This window comes from Cyprinodon tularosa, unplaced genomic scaffold (genome assembly GCF_016077235.1).
Source record: "Cyprinodon tularosa strain WSP-4 unplaced genomic scaffold, ASM1607723v1 ctg553, whole genome shotgun sequence".
In the NCBI taxonomy this organism is placed as follows: domain Eukaryota; kingdom Metazoa; phylum Chordata; class Actinopteri; order Cyprinodontiformes; family Cyprinodontidae; genus Cyprinodon; species Cyprinodon tularosa.
In genome coordinates this window covers 562,988-581,848 of record NW_024039289.1, presented here as the reverse complement: position 1 = coordinate 581,848, position 18,861 = coordinate 562,988, and the positions used below count along the sequence as shown (strand labels likewise).

The 18,861-nt window shown below is 39.6% G+C and overlaps 1 protein-coding gene across 1 annotated transcript in view; it reads left to right on the top strand.

The window, feature by feature from the left end:
- The window catches only part of LOC119796602 (Fc receptor-like protein 5), a 131,713-nt gene extending 121,256 nt beyond the window's left edge, over positions 1-10,457 (top strand). The window contains exons 3-9 of the mRNA XM_038305229.1: positions 4-276; positions 1,815-2,117; positions 4,583-4,849; positions 5,730-5,978; positions 6,156-6,275; positions 8,167-8,217; positions 10,342-10,457. Of these exons, the coding sequence (XP_038161157.1) occupies positions 4-276; positions 1,815-2,117; positions 4,583-4,849; positions 5,730-5,978; positions 6,156-6,275; positions 8,167-8,217; positions 10,342-10,457 (1,379 nt within the window). The remainder of the gene's footprint in view (positions 1-3; positions 277-1,814; positions 2,118-4,582; positions 4,850-5,729; positions 5,979-6,155; positions 6,276-8,166; positions 8,218-10,341) is intronic.
- Positions 10,458-18,861: the final 8,404 nt, after the last annotated feature.

The window sequence follows — 18,861 nt, the reverse complement described above, 5'->3', positions numbered from 1 at the left end:
TAGCAGAAAAACCAAGAGCCAATCTGACAGCAGAGGAAACCATCATACCAGCAGGGGGCAGTATAACACTGACCTGCTCTGTGCCCAGCTCTGCTGGATGGAAGTTTTACTGGTTCAGACAGAAGTCAATGTCTCAAACAGCTCACTCCATCAGAAACAAGGAACCTGATAGATTCCTCAGAGTCTCAGAGGGAGGTAGATACAGCTGCAGAGGAGGAAGAGGAGATCCAGTTTTCTACACTGAAAGCAGCAATAAAGTCTCTGTAAGGAAAACTGGTGAGTTTAGTTTCTGTTCACTATTGAAACAAAAAGTGATTTCAGATTTGTTAAATGGTGGGGTATCTTTTTTTGAAACCTAATAATGGTGTTGGAAAAAAAAAACAAAGCATACATTACTTACTGTGTTAAGTATCTTTATGATCCAGACAGCATGATATTCCTGCTGCTTACAGATTCAAGATAAATGGTTGGTCCTTAATTGATTAATATAGTTGTAATGTTTTTTTTCTAATCCAATACCTCTCACCTATCTTGACTTAAATTTGTCATTTTTATTTTATTTAGTATTTTATATTTCTTTATTTCATCAGTATTTCCTAGTAACTTGAGTCATAATAAAGCTAAAGGAAAGCAGCTTGTACAGAGGAACAAAGTCTAACTTTAAGCTTCAATCATCAAAGCCATGATGCTCTTTCTTTGCATTAGTTGGACTATTTATCTCTAGTTATCTTTTAGTTGTCAGATATACTGTTTACTAATTATAATAAATGTATGTTAAACTACCATTCAATTAAAATTCATTAGGTTTTGGTATCACAACATTGTTTGTATTTAATTGACTCCAAACACACATTACATTAATAATGAATTTTAAGATCTAACATTTCAATCAAAGTCTAATTCCTCCATCATAGTGCTGATGCTGCCTAATGATTGATTTCAACAGGCAGAGGTGTCAATTAACAAAGTACAAATACTTCACTACTGTACTTAAGTACACTTTTTAGGTATCTATACTTTACTCCATTACTTATTTTTCTTCCTACTTCTGAATTCTACTCATTACATTTTCACACAAGTATCTGTACTTTCTATTCCTTACATTTTTAAAACAAACGTTAATCATTTCTCTTGGCTTCGGTTTAATGTTTATAAATATTTATTTCACGTCATGTGCGCCATCCAATGCAGATCATTGGCGCCATCCACATCTAGTGAAAACTAGTGTAACTGGATGAGTCATATAACACAAACACTCATTGGTTAGCTAGAGGAAATCATCAGAAGCAAGCAGGTGTTCTTCAAACTGCAAATGTTAATTGTCTATGCCATGCTACAATGTCAGAATCAGAAAAAGATTTTGAAATGTCTGAAAGGTCGGACACAGGTGAGAGCGTATCGGGAAATGGAGACGGAGACCAACAAGACCTCCCTCATCCTTGGCCCTATCTCAAAGAAATTTTTCGAAATAGTCGAAAAATTTAGTTTTCAATTCATATAGTGGCATCTGACTGTTTTTTAAAGGTTACTTTATACTTCTACGCTTTAAGTAGTTTTGAAGCACATACTTTTTCACTTTTACTTGAGTAAAGAGGTCAAGTTGATACTTCAACTTTTAAGTTGAAATGCAGAAAAAAAGAAGAAACTAAAAAAAAAATCACAAAATCAGAGGTAAAAAAAAACGCAAGGTGAGACTCCACATAAGAAAAAAATGCTCCTGAGAATTTGTTGAAGTAAAAGTTGTTTTTGAACTGCAGTATCTATACTTCTATTTAAGTACCGTAACAAATGTGTTTTGACACCACTGCCAACAGGTGACCTTCTCCCTGTCCTCTCTGTGTCTCCATCATGGCTGAGTCCTGGAGCCTCAGTGACTCTGAGCTGTGAGGTTGAACCTCAGTCTGCAGGATGGAGGTTCTTCTGGTATAAAGCTGTTCCTGATTTATCATTCAAATCCTACAGCTTTAAGCTGCTGCCTGACATCACCACTAGAACTGAACTGAACTCCTACATTCTTCATGGACAAAATCACACAGCACGATATGTGTGCAGAGCAGGAAGAGAAGATCCAGCAGATTTCACTGCTTACAGTGAACCAAAGTTTGTCTGGTCTGCAGGTCAGTATTTTCCTCTCTATGCTATAAGTAAGCAGGAGCCATAGTTATATGTTCAATCTGTAACCATCATTGTTGTCTAAGAACATTCATATGAATGCTTTGTATCTACTGTCATGTTTTACTAAGAATTTAAATAAATGTTAGATATGAATCAGATTTATTATAGTTTTTATCAAATAAAGTTAATATGGATTCCTGCTGTACTTTTATCTAACTTAATGTACTTTTGTCTATAGCTGTAGAGTGAGAAAAGGATGTTGTTCAAAGACATCTGTAAAAGTTTAGATCATCCTCTTTTATTTTTATTTATTACATTTTAAAACAAGTCAATCTGATAATTGTTCTTTAAAGATAAGCCTAAAACTGCATTACTAAACTAATGATATCCAGTAAAATGTATTAATACACATCAACATCTAAACTGTTGATTCTTCTTCATTGATGCTATTCCAGGTTTTTACTGCAGCTTCTTTCAGTTCTTGTTTATTTTGGGGGGTTCTCTCTCAGTCTTCTCTTCAGGAGGTGAAATGCATGATCTGTTGGGTGAAGGTCTGGTGATTGACTGGTCTTTCTAAAACCTTCCACTTTTTCCCCTGATGGAGTCCTTTGCTTTGTTAGCAGTGTGCTTTGGGTCATTGTCCTGCTGCATGATAAAATTCCTCCAGATTACTTTTGATGCATTTTTCTAAAAAGTAATTTCAGGATTCATTCAGCTGATACCATCATCAGTTATTTCATCAATAAATACAGTATTAATGATCCAGTTCCAGAAGCTGCCATGTAGCCCAAAGCATGAAATCAAACCAATACTCATTAAATAATCACCACCATGCTTGATGAGCCTTTAAGCTTCAGATCATCAGTGGCACAGTTTTTATCCACTGTTTTTCCATCACTTTGGTAGAGATTAGTCTTGATCTCAGTACATAAGTTGGTGTTGCAGAACTTTCTGGGCTCATCTATTTATAAATTTCAATGTCACTTTAGACATTTCTTATCAAATTACTCCTTATAATGTCTTTTACTCCATGGCCTGTGTTTTTCGTGACCCATTAAATCCTGTTAGTTTGAATGTTCCTGCTTTAATTAACCTTTATTTTCTGAATATGCTCTCATAACCTTTAAACCGCAGTTGTTCTATGAAGTCATTTTAAAGGTTTTAACACAGTCCAGAGGAAACCCCAATATGATCAGTCTAAACAATCCACCACAGATTAAAATGATAAAAAAGAACTTAAGACTCTTTAAAGGTTGTTTTAAACTTCATATGTTCAATAAATAAGCAGATGATACAGGTTTTACAAGAGTTGGCAGGAGCGGAAATAGAGGGGGGTAAGCGATGCCATAGCCACATAGCCATCCCCAGCCAATCATTGACTAGACCTGTGTTGATCCTGGATGGAGGGAAGATCAGCATGATCCTCTCTGCAAACTTTATTATTCATTACAGTTTGGACCAGTCCTGTTTGTAGATAAGAACCAAACCACAGAGATGGATGAGTATAAAACAGACTGAAGGATGGAGGTATAGAAAATGATCAGCTGCTGCTGTGGAAGGTTGAGCTTCCTGAGTTTCTGCAGGAAGTACAGTCTGAGATTCACTAATATATTGGATTTAAAGGACAGATATCACCAGAGGCGTAGTCAGAAAATTTTAATAGGGGTGGTGAGTCAAAAATCAATGTAAACTGAGGGGTGGCCAAAAGCAGATAGACGCCAGAACCTCAGGGTCCATCTACACTGTTCCAACAGGAACGAGCACAACATCCATATTTTCTAAATAAAGACAAACTATTCTTTCCTACAGCCTTTTGATTACAAATAGATGCATATATTTAAACATCCATGCTGTCTAAAAGGTATAATGGACAAAATGTCTGGGGAAAACATATTTTCCATTGTCATTACTTACCCACTTTAATCAAAAATTGTTCTGCATAGCATTAATATGACATGTACTAATATCTACATTAAATTGATTTTGAAGTTATTATTAAAGTAGTTATTTATGATTTCACTGAAAACTCCTTGATGACTAGCAGAGACATCATTTTCTCTTTACCCCATATAACACGAAATTAGGGTCTTAAAAGAGCCTGAATCCTGTTTATATAAACTTTGATGTTAGTATTTTGATGCGCATAATTAACCACAGCATTTTAGTTGTCAAGTAACTATTAATATATGATATATGAGAAATTATAAGGCATAATAAGGATAAACATACCTCGTGATAGTATTACTTCTGCCACTGTCTGTATTAGAGGGCGAAATAAATGATAGGGGTAGCCAATGAGTGGCTAAGGGTAGCCATGGCCTCCCTTGGCCCCCCATCTAGCTCCGCCCCTGGATATCACAGTTTGATCACATTGTCAAAATGTTTGCAGTCATATTTATTAAAAATCCATAATGATCCTTTTACCTGTTGTTTCTGTGCTCAGCCTAAATCCTGTGTTGTTTTCCAGATCCTCATCCAGCAGCGTCTCTCTCAGTGAGTCCTGACAGAGTTCAACACTTCAGATCTGACTCTGTGTCTCTGAGCTGTGAGGGAAACTCTACTAAATGGATAGTGAAGTGGATTAGAGAAACAGGTTTACTGTTAGACTGCTCCCTCTGGGACATCATGAACAGATCTACCTGTAGCATGAGCTTGTACTGGTATCATAGTGGAGTGTACTGGTGTGAGTCTGGATCAGGACACTTCAGCAACGCCGTCAACATCACTGTACAGAGTAGGTGATGATTTATCATGTTTTTCTTTCTCTTTCCTAATTTTCAACATTAACACATTTCAGTATATTTAATGTTTAATACGTACTGTAACCTCTAACTGAAATATTTGCTCCTTGATAAATCACTCTCCCTAAATCAACACATCTTTATAATTCTATCATCAAGGTTGTTGAACAACCTTGATGATAGAATTATGCAGTTATTAAGAAAGTTTAAAAAATAAATAACCTTTGTTCAGTTTTAAAGTAATTTTTCATCTATAGCTAATATTATTATTATTTATTTGTAAAAAAAAATGTTCACTTAACTTTTCTACAGTAGAAAGTAAAACTGTCTGATATTTTACATTAAACTGAATTAATTTAAAATAACATAATCATATTAATGGATCCATAAATATTTCAGAGCTGCTCTGAACCATCAGTGCTTTAAATTTCAGAGCTGCAGATTTATTCTGATGTTAATCATCATTGTTTATTTCTTCTATTTTCATCTTCATAAAAACTATTCTTATCTAAATTCTGGTCAATAACTATGTTATCTCCTCCAACACAGTTGATTATTTGTTGTCCTCTAGTGATCATCTTTCTGAGACCTCTCTCAGAGGAAAAGTTGATGAAATCTCAATAAAATCTAGAAAATAAAAGTGAAGAGAACATCCTCAGCCTCCAATAATGTCGCTCTAGGAACCATTCTGTGTTTAATCTGATATCCCAGTGAGGTCACAGGGTGACCCTTTTGTTTTGGTAGATCAGTTTAAAAACAAAAACTTCTGTTCAAAGTGATCAAACTGAAGGGAAAGGCATCTTTTCAAGGATTTTACAGTTCTTATCCCAGCAATCTCTGATGAAATGTTCATGTTCTCTGATTGTTTTATAGAAGATATTAATGGTATTATCCTGGTGAGCCCCGTCCATCCTGTGACTGAGGGAGATCCTGTTACTCTGAGCTGCAGAGATAAAGAACAAAAACTTCTCTCCAATGTGTTTTTCTATCACGATAACAAACTGATCCACAATGACGGCAGAGAGGAGCTGAAGATCTCTGCAGTGTCAAAGTCAGATGAAGGTTTCTACAAGTGTGAACATTCAGGAAAGGAGTCACCACAGAGCTGGATGGCTGTTAGAGGTGAGAGGATGAAAACATTTGATAGATTTTATTCAGGAAAACCATTAAACTTTAATCAATGAACAAGGTGAACTCTAATAATGTTAATGTGAATGTGCTGTGGGTTTCTGTCCATGTTTACAATCACATAACATCTGCAGATTAATAACACGGCTTTCTAATATTTATTTTCTCCAGTTCCTCTCACCAGTCCTGTCAGCTCTTCACTTCCTGTGCTGCTGATTGTTGGACCAGTTATTGGAGTCATTCTCATTATTCTCCTGATGTTGTTGTTGTGGTGCTGCAGACGGTCTATGGGTGAGACCTTTTCATGAACACTGAAATATTTATTTAACTTATTCCTGGTTTAACTATTGCAACACAGACATTGATTCATTTTCTGTGGAAAAAAAACTGGCAGATAAATAATGAATAATAAAATATTTCACAGATCTGTGCTGCATCAGGTGAGTTCACCATATTTTGATTTTCTTTCTCCCCATCATATTTTTATTTCATTGACTTTTCCTTAATAACCTGTTTGTATCAATTATTAGATCAGGGGTCTCAGAGAGCAGGAGTCAGAGCTACACAAACCAGATTGAAGGTCAGAACTACAGCTTCTCGCTTTTTTCAACCTCAGTATTGTTATCAGTATGTTTGCATTGGGGACTTCCTGCTGGTGTTAAATGAGGTTATGTCCCCTTGAAGGCAGTTGCGCCGCGGGACTTCCCTTCCGGTTCTTTTCCCTGGAGCAAGTTATTTACAACTCTTAACTCAAACTGGGCAAAATCATATAAAAAAGGACTATAAAAGCAGGATTAAAAAAATAACAGAGTTTATTCCAGATCAGGTCGTTACAGGACAGAGAAAATGCTTGGAGCTTGCACAGCTGTGGGCTCAAACATCACGTCCGCAAGCGTCCGGCAAAGATTGAGCCCCAAACAAGGTCATCTTCTCCTTCTTATAGCTCATGAGTCTATGTGTTGGATCATGTGGATGTTTAGCTGTCCGTACCAGAAACTGACACGCCATCCATGCCCTGACCTCTATGCATCTTGCCTCTATGCTCAAGAAATACAGATAGCTTCCCTCTATCAGTCCGGCTCCAAGATGTTCCCATATCCTGTGTATCTTTAAAAGACAAGAAGGCTGTCCTATTTAGATGACCCACTTACACAAAGTGACATCCACAATGTGAAGGAAGGCCTTCTACTCTCTCTAATCTGGCTAACAAAGTAACAGTGCACATGATGTATAAAAGAATAAACCTAACACTGGTGATCAAGGCTCCAGCTGTAGGGGTTGTGCAAATGTTCAAGGATACAGCAACATCAAAAAAACTTTTGAAAAAACACAAGCTAGATTAAAAACATACAATTACAAATAACTATTTTGTGTAAAGAATCTATTTAAACCCCTCCTTCAATACAGGGAAGAAGGTGTTGGGTAAAATCCAAACTTGTGACCTCTCAAAGACTCAACAGGCGACCAATTTAATCCTCATCTCCCCAGGTTGTCCGGCCAGGACATGGATAACAGGCGCTAATTGCACTCATGCCACTCTTTATTGAAGTTGTGCTGATTAGGATGAGAATTGTTCTTTGAGATTTTGAGTATGGTTTATGCCTTTTAACCAAGTTTCATAAACTATTATAGAATGGTGATGGATTCAAAGTGTTAAGAAACAAAAAAAACATTAAAACCTTATGAAAAATTACAGTTCTAAAGAGAGTTTGTAGTTATAACCTTTTTAGTACCAGCATGATTCTGATGAAATGCTCATTATAAAGTGATTTGATGTTAGATTTTGTGAGCCAGTCATTTTTGTCTGTTGCTCTGATCCAAAACCATGAAGGAGTTCTGCCCATTTCCCAATAGTAACAATAAATATTACTCTATTTCTACCGAAGGGAAACATGTTTGGCTGAACTGTTTAGTCTGATTTAAGGAGGGTAAAATAAGATGTACACATCCAGTTATGATTGTATTGGTCTCGTAATTTTATGGGACATATATACATATTTTTTCTCTTGCAGATTTTTGAATCATTATTTTTTTTGCTTTGTTGTTAATCTGCTGGTGCTGTTTAGATCACTATGTTAATGTTAAGTTCTATATATTAGTTTTTAATGGTTTAGGTAAATTGTTGAAAATCTGTTAAATTTCGGTAAATTCATGAAAATTTTTGGTCTTTTATTCACTATAGGTGACGCTCATCTCTATGATATAATCAACTCTGCTGAAGTTGCTGGAAATGGTAAAGTTTATGTTTTAAAGCATACAATCATGTCATTTACAGTCAAGTAAATAATAAAAATGTTTCCATTATTTCAGCAGGAGAAGAACTCAGAGATGTTACATACTCTGTCATTGAAATAAAATCCTCTAAGAAAGAGAGTGAGTCCCACATTTCTACAATGTAAAACATGAGAAACTGACTGAGTGGTTTTATCCCTCATATTGGATGATCTTTACAGGTAGACATCATAGGCCACCAGAGGAGGGCGCTGTTTACTGTGACGTGAAAACAGGATCTGCAGGTACTGTCAATTTCATGTCATCATTACACTAAAGCTTATTACACCTCAGCATAGAGTTCAGTTCATCATCATCTCTATTAGTTAATACCTACAAGCCAACTAATAAGAGGTCACTGTCCTTTAAAGAAAGTTCAGCAAATGTTGTTATTCAGCGCATCCAAACCCAACACATGTGCATATAGATGGAAGTAATTATATGCATTTTTAGAGGGTCGTGGGTCTGCTATTGCCCTGTTTTTTTCTTTTGCTTTGTGCAACCATGAAAACACACCGGCCTCACCGTAGCCCCAATGGTAAAATTGGTCTATAAACGCCAAAAAAACTGAATTTATAAGAAATTAATGCTGTGTGACATAATAAATCGATGTGGAATACAATATTTTGCGACAGAGTTTACAGAATAACTTTGCTCCTTTTGATTTTTATTTTAAATCAGTGATGTTCTTATTGTTTTCCATAGTATACTTTGTAAGCTTTAGCTGTCCTCTGGATTATTTAACTGCTTGCTTTAAATAATGACACACTGTTTGGTCGCTTAAATTCTATTAATGATTCCTGCAGTGTAGAGTTATAGAGTGACAATAAAACCTTTCAATCTTAGATTTCCTTCTTTTCTATAAAACCTTCACCTTCCAATATGTTAATTACACTTGAGAAACACATCTGGATGGAAAAGTATTGTGATTTTGTTCTTTAAAACGTAAGGCATCATAATCAGATTTAAAGTATAATGCTCCATCTCAGAGTAGCAGCAGCTGTTTAAGCAAAAAAAAAAAAGTTGGATATATCCTGTTGCCTAACATTTCAAATAAATAAATAAATAACAATTTCAAATGAGTTTATGTTTTTTTTTTTTTTTTTTTTTTTCAAAAATAATCATCTTACAGCCCAACTTCATCCCATACAGTAGAGAGAGAGAAAAAAAAGTCATATATGGATCTATGAACATTGAGGGTCATTGATGTGTGCTGCAGTTCCACATTCTACCACTAGATGTTTGTATTGCAATTACTATACTATTACTATATTTTAATTACTATCTGGCCAAAAAAAAAGTCGCCACCAAAAAAAAGGTCACTCACTCCACTACTTTGTTGGACCGCCTTTAGCTTTCATTACGGCACGCATTCGCTGCTTCATTGTTTCGATAAGCTTCTGCAATGTCAAAAGATTTATTTCCATCTAGTGTTGCATTCATTTTTCACCAAGATCTTACATTGATGATGGTAGAGTTTCTACAATATCTTTAGATGTTTTCTCTGCTTGATGCATGCCAGTGATTTGACCCTTCTCAAACAGACTAACATATTTTCCACGACCACGGGATGTGTCTTTCGACATGGTTGTTCAGGAAATGAGAAGCAAGACATTGCACCAGTTGGGGTTAAATAACGTGTTGCCAGCTGAAAGATAATCGCCCATGCAGTAATTATCCAATAGGAGGCTCGTACCTATTTGCTTAGTTGAATCCAGGTGGCGACTTTTTTTTTGGCCAGGCCGTGTATTTCTTGTTTGACAAGTTATATCACCTAAACATGGTTTATTTTATGATGATTTGCAATTACTAAATTTAATTCTTTAAGTTTCAAGGTTTATAATCATTGTTGTTTCATAATCATTTATTAACATTGTCCACTGATTTTTTTTTAAATATATTCACAATTTAGTTTTTATATTTTTTTACATATATTCACAATTTAGTTTTTAGATTTTTTTTTACATATATTCACATTTTAGTTTTTAGATTCTTTTTTTACATATATTCACAATTTAGTTTTTAGATGTTTTTTTTACATATATTCACTGTTGGGATCTGGAGTTGTTCCACCTTTCCCCAGCAGAGTGCGCCGTGGGTTCTCTGGGCTGGAGCTCACCAGCACACCTGGAGCTCGTCAGTCCATTAGAGGACCCTCTACTTAAGCAGATGCCAGACCTTTCTTCGACGCCGCAGTGTTAGCTAAGTTTGGTTAGCGAACCTGAGCCTCCTTGTCTTTTGATTTTGTCCCCTAGAGAAAACTGAATTCTAACCAGCCTTTGTCTTGTTGCTCCTAGGAAAACCTGTCTCTCGTGTGAAGCTCTGGGAGAGCTTAACCTGAATCTGCCTGCCTGCCCTAGAGAGCCAAAACTGAAGATCTCACTTTGGAATCCACCTGCTGCTCTCGGAAGGAGAGCTAACCCCTCAATCCAAGGTCTGATCCAACAGTCAGAAGTTAGACGCTGCACCTGCTGAGCACTCTGTCAAACCAACAGTCTCTTGACCCAACCGGTTCCCCCCCTCTGAGAAGAAAGCCTGAAACTCTCCAAGGTATAGTCTGCAACAATCTGAAAATTAAACAACGCTTCCAATCCACCTGGTTAACCAAACTGTCATCTCTGCAGACGCCTGAGAATCTAGCCCGGACCTGTTTCCTGAACGCAGTCTTATTTTGTGCAAACATTTAATAAACTCTGTTAAACTTTTCATCTGTCTCCTGGTAGTGTTCTGCATGTGGGTTTGATTCAGAACCAATCATGACATTCACAATTTTAGCTTTTTAGATTTTTTACATTTATTCAAAATTAGTTTTTAGTTTTAGGATGAGACCCTTTTATAATCAAAAGGGCGAAACTGTTGTTGGAAAATTTTTTTTTGTTCTTTCTTTCTCAGTATATGCTATGCACTCCCCCAAAAAATGTTTTTTCTCAGCTGTTTGTCTCACTTGCAAGGCCACCAAATGTCTGAGTGAGAGATGGTTATAGACAAGACATACCTTTTTCCCATACCAAAACCACATACTTTTTCAAGGTAACTGTTTAACCAAAGTATCTGTTATTGTTTTGACTCTGCCTTAAAAGCAAGGGAACAACTTTGTCTAAGTTAGAACTGGGCAGGCCATCATGCTGTAAATGTGAATATCTTTTTCTCCTTTACTTTGCAAAGTAAATAAAGTGCCGACTGAGTAAATCCATCGATCTCCTTTATTTAACTGTACTAAACAGTTGAAAACCTTTTTTCACACGACAGAGAGGCTAGTATTGTTAGCTCTTAAATACCTCATTGCCAGCCACATGGTAGCATCTGTTTTTTGAGTTCTCTAACCCTTTTGTTCTAACTGGGCCCACCCCAAGAACAGGACCTGCTGGGCCTTCTGACCTAGCCCATTATGTCCTAGTTTTGTTACAATTTATTAGATTCCTGAGTCATTGTTAATTTTTCACTGTAAACTGAAATTAGAAACTTCATAGTTTTAATTGTATTAAAAATCTTTGCAAAAGGGTCATTCTGGTTATTATCTGCTGTTATTTTAAAGGTCACCTTGAATAGATTAAGCTTTAAAACTTGAAAATTCCTCAGACACTCTGGAACAGACTCTTTAAACCTCTTTCCCCTTTTTTTTTGCTTTTATTTACTTGCCCTTATTTCAATAGTGTTTAGTGTTTGCATGATCAGACCTAGTGGTGATGCCAGTCGTCACAGCTGTTGTGACTTTAGTCGTCCCTAGGTTTGGTGACGCTAGTAGCCATCAGGTCATGTGATGCAAGTCCCTGACTAGATATGGTGACAGCACTCACCATCAAGTGTGAACAAGCAAGTTGCCACCTACTATGGCTGCTGCAAAGTTTCTTGCTCCTTCCCAATATCAGATGAACCCAACTAACCCCATGAAGCCTTTGGTGCCAGTCCAAATATTACGCACACATGAGTATGCAGCAAGGGGGAGTTACCTCAAAACTTTACTTCGGGAAATTTCCTTCCTTCTACTTATTAGAAACAATCATATTGTGATGGGGGTTATTATGCTATAAAGGTACCATTGTTTTTTAACCAGTGCCAGTTGAGGTGGCTCGGGCATCTGATTAGGATGCCTCCTGGACGTCTCCTTAGTGAGGTGTTCCAGGCACATCCCACCGCGAGGAGGGCCAGGGGGACACCCAGGACACGCTGGAGGGACTATGTTTCTTGGCTGGCCTGGGAGTGCCTTGGGATTCCCTCGGAGGAGCTGGCCCTAGTGGCTGGGGAGAGGGACGTCTGAGCCTCCCCTACTGAAGCTGCTATCTGGCCCCGGATAACTGGAAGAGGAGGGATGGATGTATTGTATTAGATTATTTGAGAACAAAATCCATAATCAATTGAGTCCTAAACTGTAGTCTTGTCAAAGAAAACTTCAGAATCAGAATCTGAATAATCAAAGAAAATAATGATTTATTCAGAGAGGCTCAGGTTGCAGTCACGTCTGCTAATTGAATTTCAAAACCTTCCTTTGGGGTTTCCACCAAGAAATGTCAGCACTTTAATTTAAGTTAAATGACTTAAAGCTTAAGCCTATAACGTGTACAAAACAAAACAAACAAAAAAATAAAATGAATAAACATAGATGTATAACTTGGTATTTCTGTATTACTAATCATGTCTTTTACTGATTCTTTTATGTATTATGTGTTTATTCCAGTAGTTTGTACTATTTGTCTAGTTGATTAAACATAACTACAAGTTTGGGTCATCAGTAATCTGTCACCATTATGTGATTTGGGAGTTAAAAAGTTCTGCTTTAAAGTGGGAAATCTGCTGCACTGTACTTTATCCACCACAAGATGGAAGTGAAAAGTTAAATATTTTAAACATGAAGCTCAAAGTTCATCTCCTGTTGTAATTTAACACTTATCCTTAATTTGACCCCATTCATGCTGCAGATCACTTTATTGCTGTTAATCTGCCTGATATCCCACCGTTAAACAACTAGAAGCTTAAAACTCCAACTTCATTAAGACCAACTGGTTCCCATGAAGTTCAGTTATCTTCTTGGGGTGGGGATTAGATTTAGAAATAGGGTCTGAACTGAGTTTAGGACAGGTTTAGGGTAGGTCATGTATCAGTTTTGGTCATTATTATTCTTCAGGCAGCTACAGGCTACAAATTATTTTTCCGTTCAGCAGAAAGCAGCCTTATCTTCCTCATCACTGAATGATCTCAAACCTTAACCTTTCGGTGCTGTAGCTCAGCTTTGCAGAACTTCCTTCACAGTGTCTGACTGCTCTTATCTGCTCATTACAGCTTAGTTATTTCTGCATGTGTTAATGAAATAATTCACACTATGATGTTTCATTAGATACAAAGAGGAACTCTAAAGTTGCAAACCTCTCTGTCTGCCTGTCCTCACAGCCCAGAAACCAAACACAAAAGAAGCAACTATAATCATTGCTGCTGGACTGAAAACCTTTTATCTGTATTAGAAACGTATTATTAAAATCACAGACAAATGCAAAATCAGAATGATATAAAATCATACAAACACACTATAAAACACCAAACAATGAACACTGATCAGAGATTCCACTGGCCTTTTTCCTGACCCTACCCTGTACTAATACTGGATGGAGGGAAGGTACTTCTAGAGTTGCAGCAGGAAGTCCAGTCTGTGACTGGCCTTCATCTGGGGCTTCTATGTGTGAGGACCACCTGAGGTCCAGAGAAAGGCTGGTTCCTAGGAACCACAATAGATCTTTAGTCAGAACAGTGTTGTTCAGGATGGTGAGGGGAGGTAGTGAGGGGGAAGTTCTCCTGAAGTCCAAAATCATCTCTATCATCTTGAACATGTTAAGCTCCAGGTGGTTTTGACCTCACCAGTAGACCAGCCTATCCACCTACTGCCTGTATACAGACTGGTCATCATCCTGGATCACACCAATGACAGTGGGGACATCTGCAGACCTGAAGAGTTTCATGGACAGCTGGTGGGTTCACAGAGGTTCTGTCATTGGTGTTAGAAGGAGAAGAGGAGGGGAGAGAGAAAAAAACACCTGGAAAGGTGGTGGTGTGACAGCTCTTGTGCAGCAGAAGATGCTCCCCAGCCTCACCTGCTTCTGCTGGTCAGTCAGGAAGCTGATGGTCCACTGATAGTGAAGGCTGTCAGCATCCTAACTGATGGGGTTGAAGGCTGAGCTTATTCAGAATCAGGATCCTGGTGGATGACCCTGGGTGGTCAAGGATGGTTGCAGAATGGTGTAGGCACAAGATGACTGCATCAACTGCTGAACTTTTTGCTAAATAAAAACTGCAGAGGATCCAGGAGGTGGCCTGTCATGTCCTTCAGATGCTTTAACATCAATACAAGCTTTCTACATATATTTAAGGGTGACATGTCTGTAGATTAACCCCATTATGGAGCTTTGCTTGGGTACCAGGATGATGGTGGAGCTTTTGAAGCTTTTTTCTTTTTCTCATGTTGGAAGACTCTTTTTACATCCAGCTTTCTGATCTCTATTGGATAAATAGAACTTCATTTATTTTGATGCTTTAACATCTAATAAAATAAGGGTGAGCAACTTAAGTCACCTACTTGTTAGTGACTGAAGTAATTCATTTCATTTGGAGCTGAATTGAATTCAGCTCCTTTCTGATTATCATTGTGATCCTCAATGTTCCATGAGTCACGAACTACTGTTTATTAACAGACCAATTTAGCCCATCACAGTGCATAAACACAAAGACAAAGATGACCCACTTGAGGTTGATAGTGCATGGTTGAGCTGCTGTGCAGATAAAAATAAGTCAGCTGAACAATAACTTTAGAAATGCAGGAACCAAAAAAGCTGATCTTTAATACTCTTTGAGGAAAAAATAGGTTTAATTGCACAAATACATTCCCGAACTATGATTTGCATTAACCCTTTCTAAAATCTGTCTTTGTTTTTCTTATAATCGTTTAAATCTGCATATCACAAAGACTAAAATCTTTCTGCAGTGGACAGGAAGTATAACCCACCAATGGCTGCAGTCAAAGCTGTTGCTGTGGGATGAACTTTGGTAAAAACGGAAGGAAACACACAGGCTTTATTTAGAGGTGTTTAGCATGCTGGTATCATATGTAATGTCTAACTTCTCCTTCTTCAAGTTCAAATACAGTAGAAGCCTTTCTGATGAGCTGTGCAGCAGGTCTGGATGTGAGGATGAAGAACGCTCTGCTCTGCATGCTGGTCTTTTTCTGTAAGGATATAGCTGACTTTCTGTTCAGAGATCAAAAACAATATTTCTGCATGTTGCATGTCACCTTAGTGTGATCAAAGAAATGCTTTTAATATTTAGTGATTATTAATTTTGTATATTTTATCTTTTTACCAGTCTAACCTGAAAACTCTCTGTTATTAACATGTATTTGTTATAATTTAGCTTTTGTTCTTCATTGCAGTGCTCTGGTCTTTCATATCTGCATGGGATGATGGTAAGAATCTGTTTTTTTCCCGTTATAGTAACTAACTGACATTTTTGTACACAATTTGAATTTGAACACATTCATTATATTTTTTCTGGAAATTATCAGATTAAATCAACAACTCTGTATTTTATTCTGTGCGGAAGGTAAAATTCAGAAATTCAGATCTAAACATTCAGTGCATGAGTTTTCTCATGAGTTTTCTATTTGGTTGTCTCAACAGATCAAAATGAAACAGTGGATGAAACTACAACAAATAGTGAAGATTCATCCCCAGGAGTAAATGGTATAGTCAGATCAGTGTTTTTAAATAATATCTGCCCTAGGGCCTTCTACTATGACATATAGTCTAAAAGTGAACCTTTATATGAGTAAAAATGTAAAGAAGAAAATGTTTCTGCCTCTTTGCAATGGTTCAAAAGTTTCTCTCTTCAGCACCATCTGGTGTCAGAGATCTGAACGCAGAAACTGGTTTGTACGATAAATTTTATTTATTTTTTTTTATTTATTTTTTTTTTACTGTGCAATTTATGAGAGTTGTAGTTGGAAAATCAAATTATTTTCTCATAGTCTAAAACTGAACCTAACCTTTATATGAGTGAAAATGTAAAGAGGATAATGTTTCTACCTCTTTGCAACAGTTCAAACGTTTTCTTTCTCTTCAGCACCATGTCAGAGATCTGAAGGCAGAAACTGGTGTGTACTATAAATGTTATTTTCCTTTTTTTACTGTGCAATTTATGAGTTTTGTAGTTGGAAATGAATTAGGGGAAGATGGAAAATCAAATGATTTTCTCACACCATCCATCCATCCATCCATCCATCTTCCTCTGCTTATCCGGGGTCGGGTCGCGGGGGCAGCAGCTTAAGAAGGGAGGCCCAGACTTCCCTCTCCCCAGCCACTTCTTCCAGCTCTTCAGGAGGAACCCCAAGGCGTTCCCAGGCCAGCCGAGAAACATAGTCTCTCCAGCGTGTCCTGGGTGTTCCCCGGGGCCTCCCCCCGGTGGGACGTGCCTGGAACACCTCACCAGGGAGGCGTCCAGGAGGCATCCTAAACAGATGCCCAAGCCACCTCAACTGGCTGATCTCGACTTGGAGGAGCAGCGGCTCTACTCTGAGTCCCTCCCGGATGATCGAGCTTCTCACCCTATCTCTAAGGGAGAGCCCAGCCACCCTACGGAGGAAACCCATTTCGGCCGCTTGTATCCGCGATCTGGTTCTTTCGGTCATGACCCAGAGTTCATGACCATAGATGAGGGTAGGAACGTAGATCGACCGGTAAATCGAGAGCTTCGCTTTTTGACTCAGCTCTCTCTTCACCACAACGGACCGGTACAGCGCCCGCTTCACGGCAGACGCTGCACCAATCCGCCTGTCGATCCCAAGATACTTAAACTCCTCCACTTGGGGCAGGACACCCCCCCTGACCCGGAGAAGGCACTCTACCCTTTTCCGGCTCAAGACCATTGCCTCGGATTTGGAGGCACTGATCCCCATCTCGGCCGCTTCACACTCGGCTGCGAACCGATCCAGCGAGAGCTGCAGATCACGACCTGATGAAGCCAATAGGACCACATCATCTTCAAAAAGCAGAGACGCAATCCTAAGGCCACCAAAACGGATCCCCTCAACACCTTGGCTGTGCCTAGAAATTCTGTCCATGAAGGTAATGAACAGAATCGGTGACAAAGGGCAGCCCTGGCGGAGTCCAACTCTCACAGGAAACGAGCCCGACTTACTGCCGGCAATGCGGACCAGACTCTGACACCGGTCATACAGGGACCTGACAGCCGGTATGAAAGGGCCTGGCACCCCGTATTCCCGGAGAACCCCCCACAGGGCCCCCCGAGGGACACGGTTGAGCGCCTTCTCCAAGTCCACAAAGCACATGTAGACTGGTTGGGCGAACTCCCATGCACCCTCCAGGACCCTGCTGAGGGTGTAGAGCTGGTCCAGCATTCCACGACCAGGACGGAAACCACACTGCTCTTCCTGAATCCGAGGTTCGACTATCCAACGGACCCTCCTCTCCAGCACCCCCGAATAGACCTTGCCGGGGAGGCTTAAGAGTGTGACTCCCCTGTAATTGGAGCACACCCTCCGGTCCCCCTTTTTGAACAGGGGGACCACCACCCCAGTCTGCCAATCCAGGGGGACTGCCCCCGATGTCCATGCAATGTTGAAGAGTCGTGTCAGCCAACACAACCCTACAACATCCAGGACCTTGAGGAACTCCGGGCGGATCTCATCCACCCCCGGGGCCCTGCCACCGAGGAGCTTTTTAACCACCTCGGCGACCTCGCCCACAGAGATTTGAGAGCCCAGTCCAGAGTCCCCAGGCCCAGCTTCCTCAATGGAAGACATGTTGGTGGGATTGAGGAGGTCTTCGAAGTATTCCGCCCACCGACCCACAACGTCCCGAGTCGAGGTCAGCGGCACACCATCCCCACTATAAACAGTGTTGGTGCTGCACTGCTTCCCCCTCCTGAGACGCCGGATGGCGGACCAGAATCGCTTCGGAGCCATACGGAAGTCTTTCTCCATGGCCTCTCCAAACTCCTCCCACACCCGAGTTTTTGCCTCAGCAACCATTCGAGCCGCATGCCGCTTCGCCCGCCGGTACCCATCAGCTGATTCCGGAGTCCCACAGGCCAAAAAGGCCCGATAGGCCTCCTTCTTCAACCTGACAGCATCCCTCACCGGAGGTGTCCACCAACGGGTTCGAGGGTTGCCGCCACGACAGGCACCGACAACCTTGCGGCCGCAGCTCAGTTAATCTGCCTCGACAATGGAGGAATGGAACATGGTCCACTTGGACTCAATGTCCCCCACCTCCCCCGGGATGTGTTCGAAGTTCTGCCGGAGATGGGAGTTAAAGCCCCGCCTAACAGGTGACTCCGCCAGACGTTCCCAGCAGACCCTCACAACACGTTTGGGCCTGCTAGGTCTGACCGGCATCCTCCCCCACCACCGGAGCCAACTCACCACCAGGTAGTGGTCAGTGGAAAGCTCAGCACCTCTCTTCACCCGAGTGTCCAAGACATCACCGCAAGTCCGATGAAACGATGACAAAGTCGATCATTGAACTGCAGCCTAGGGTGTCCTGGTGCCATGTGCACATATGGACACCCTTATGCTTGAACATGGTGTTCGTTATGGACAATCCATGAC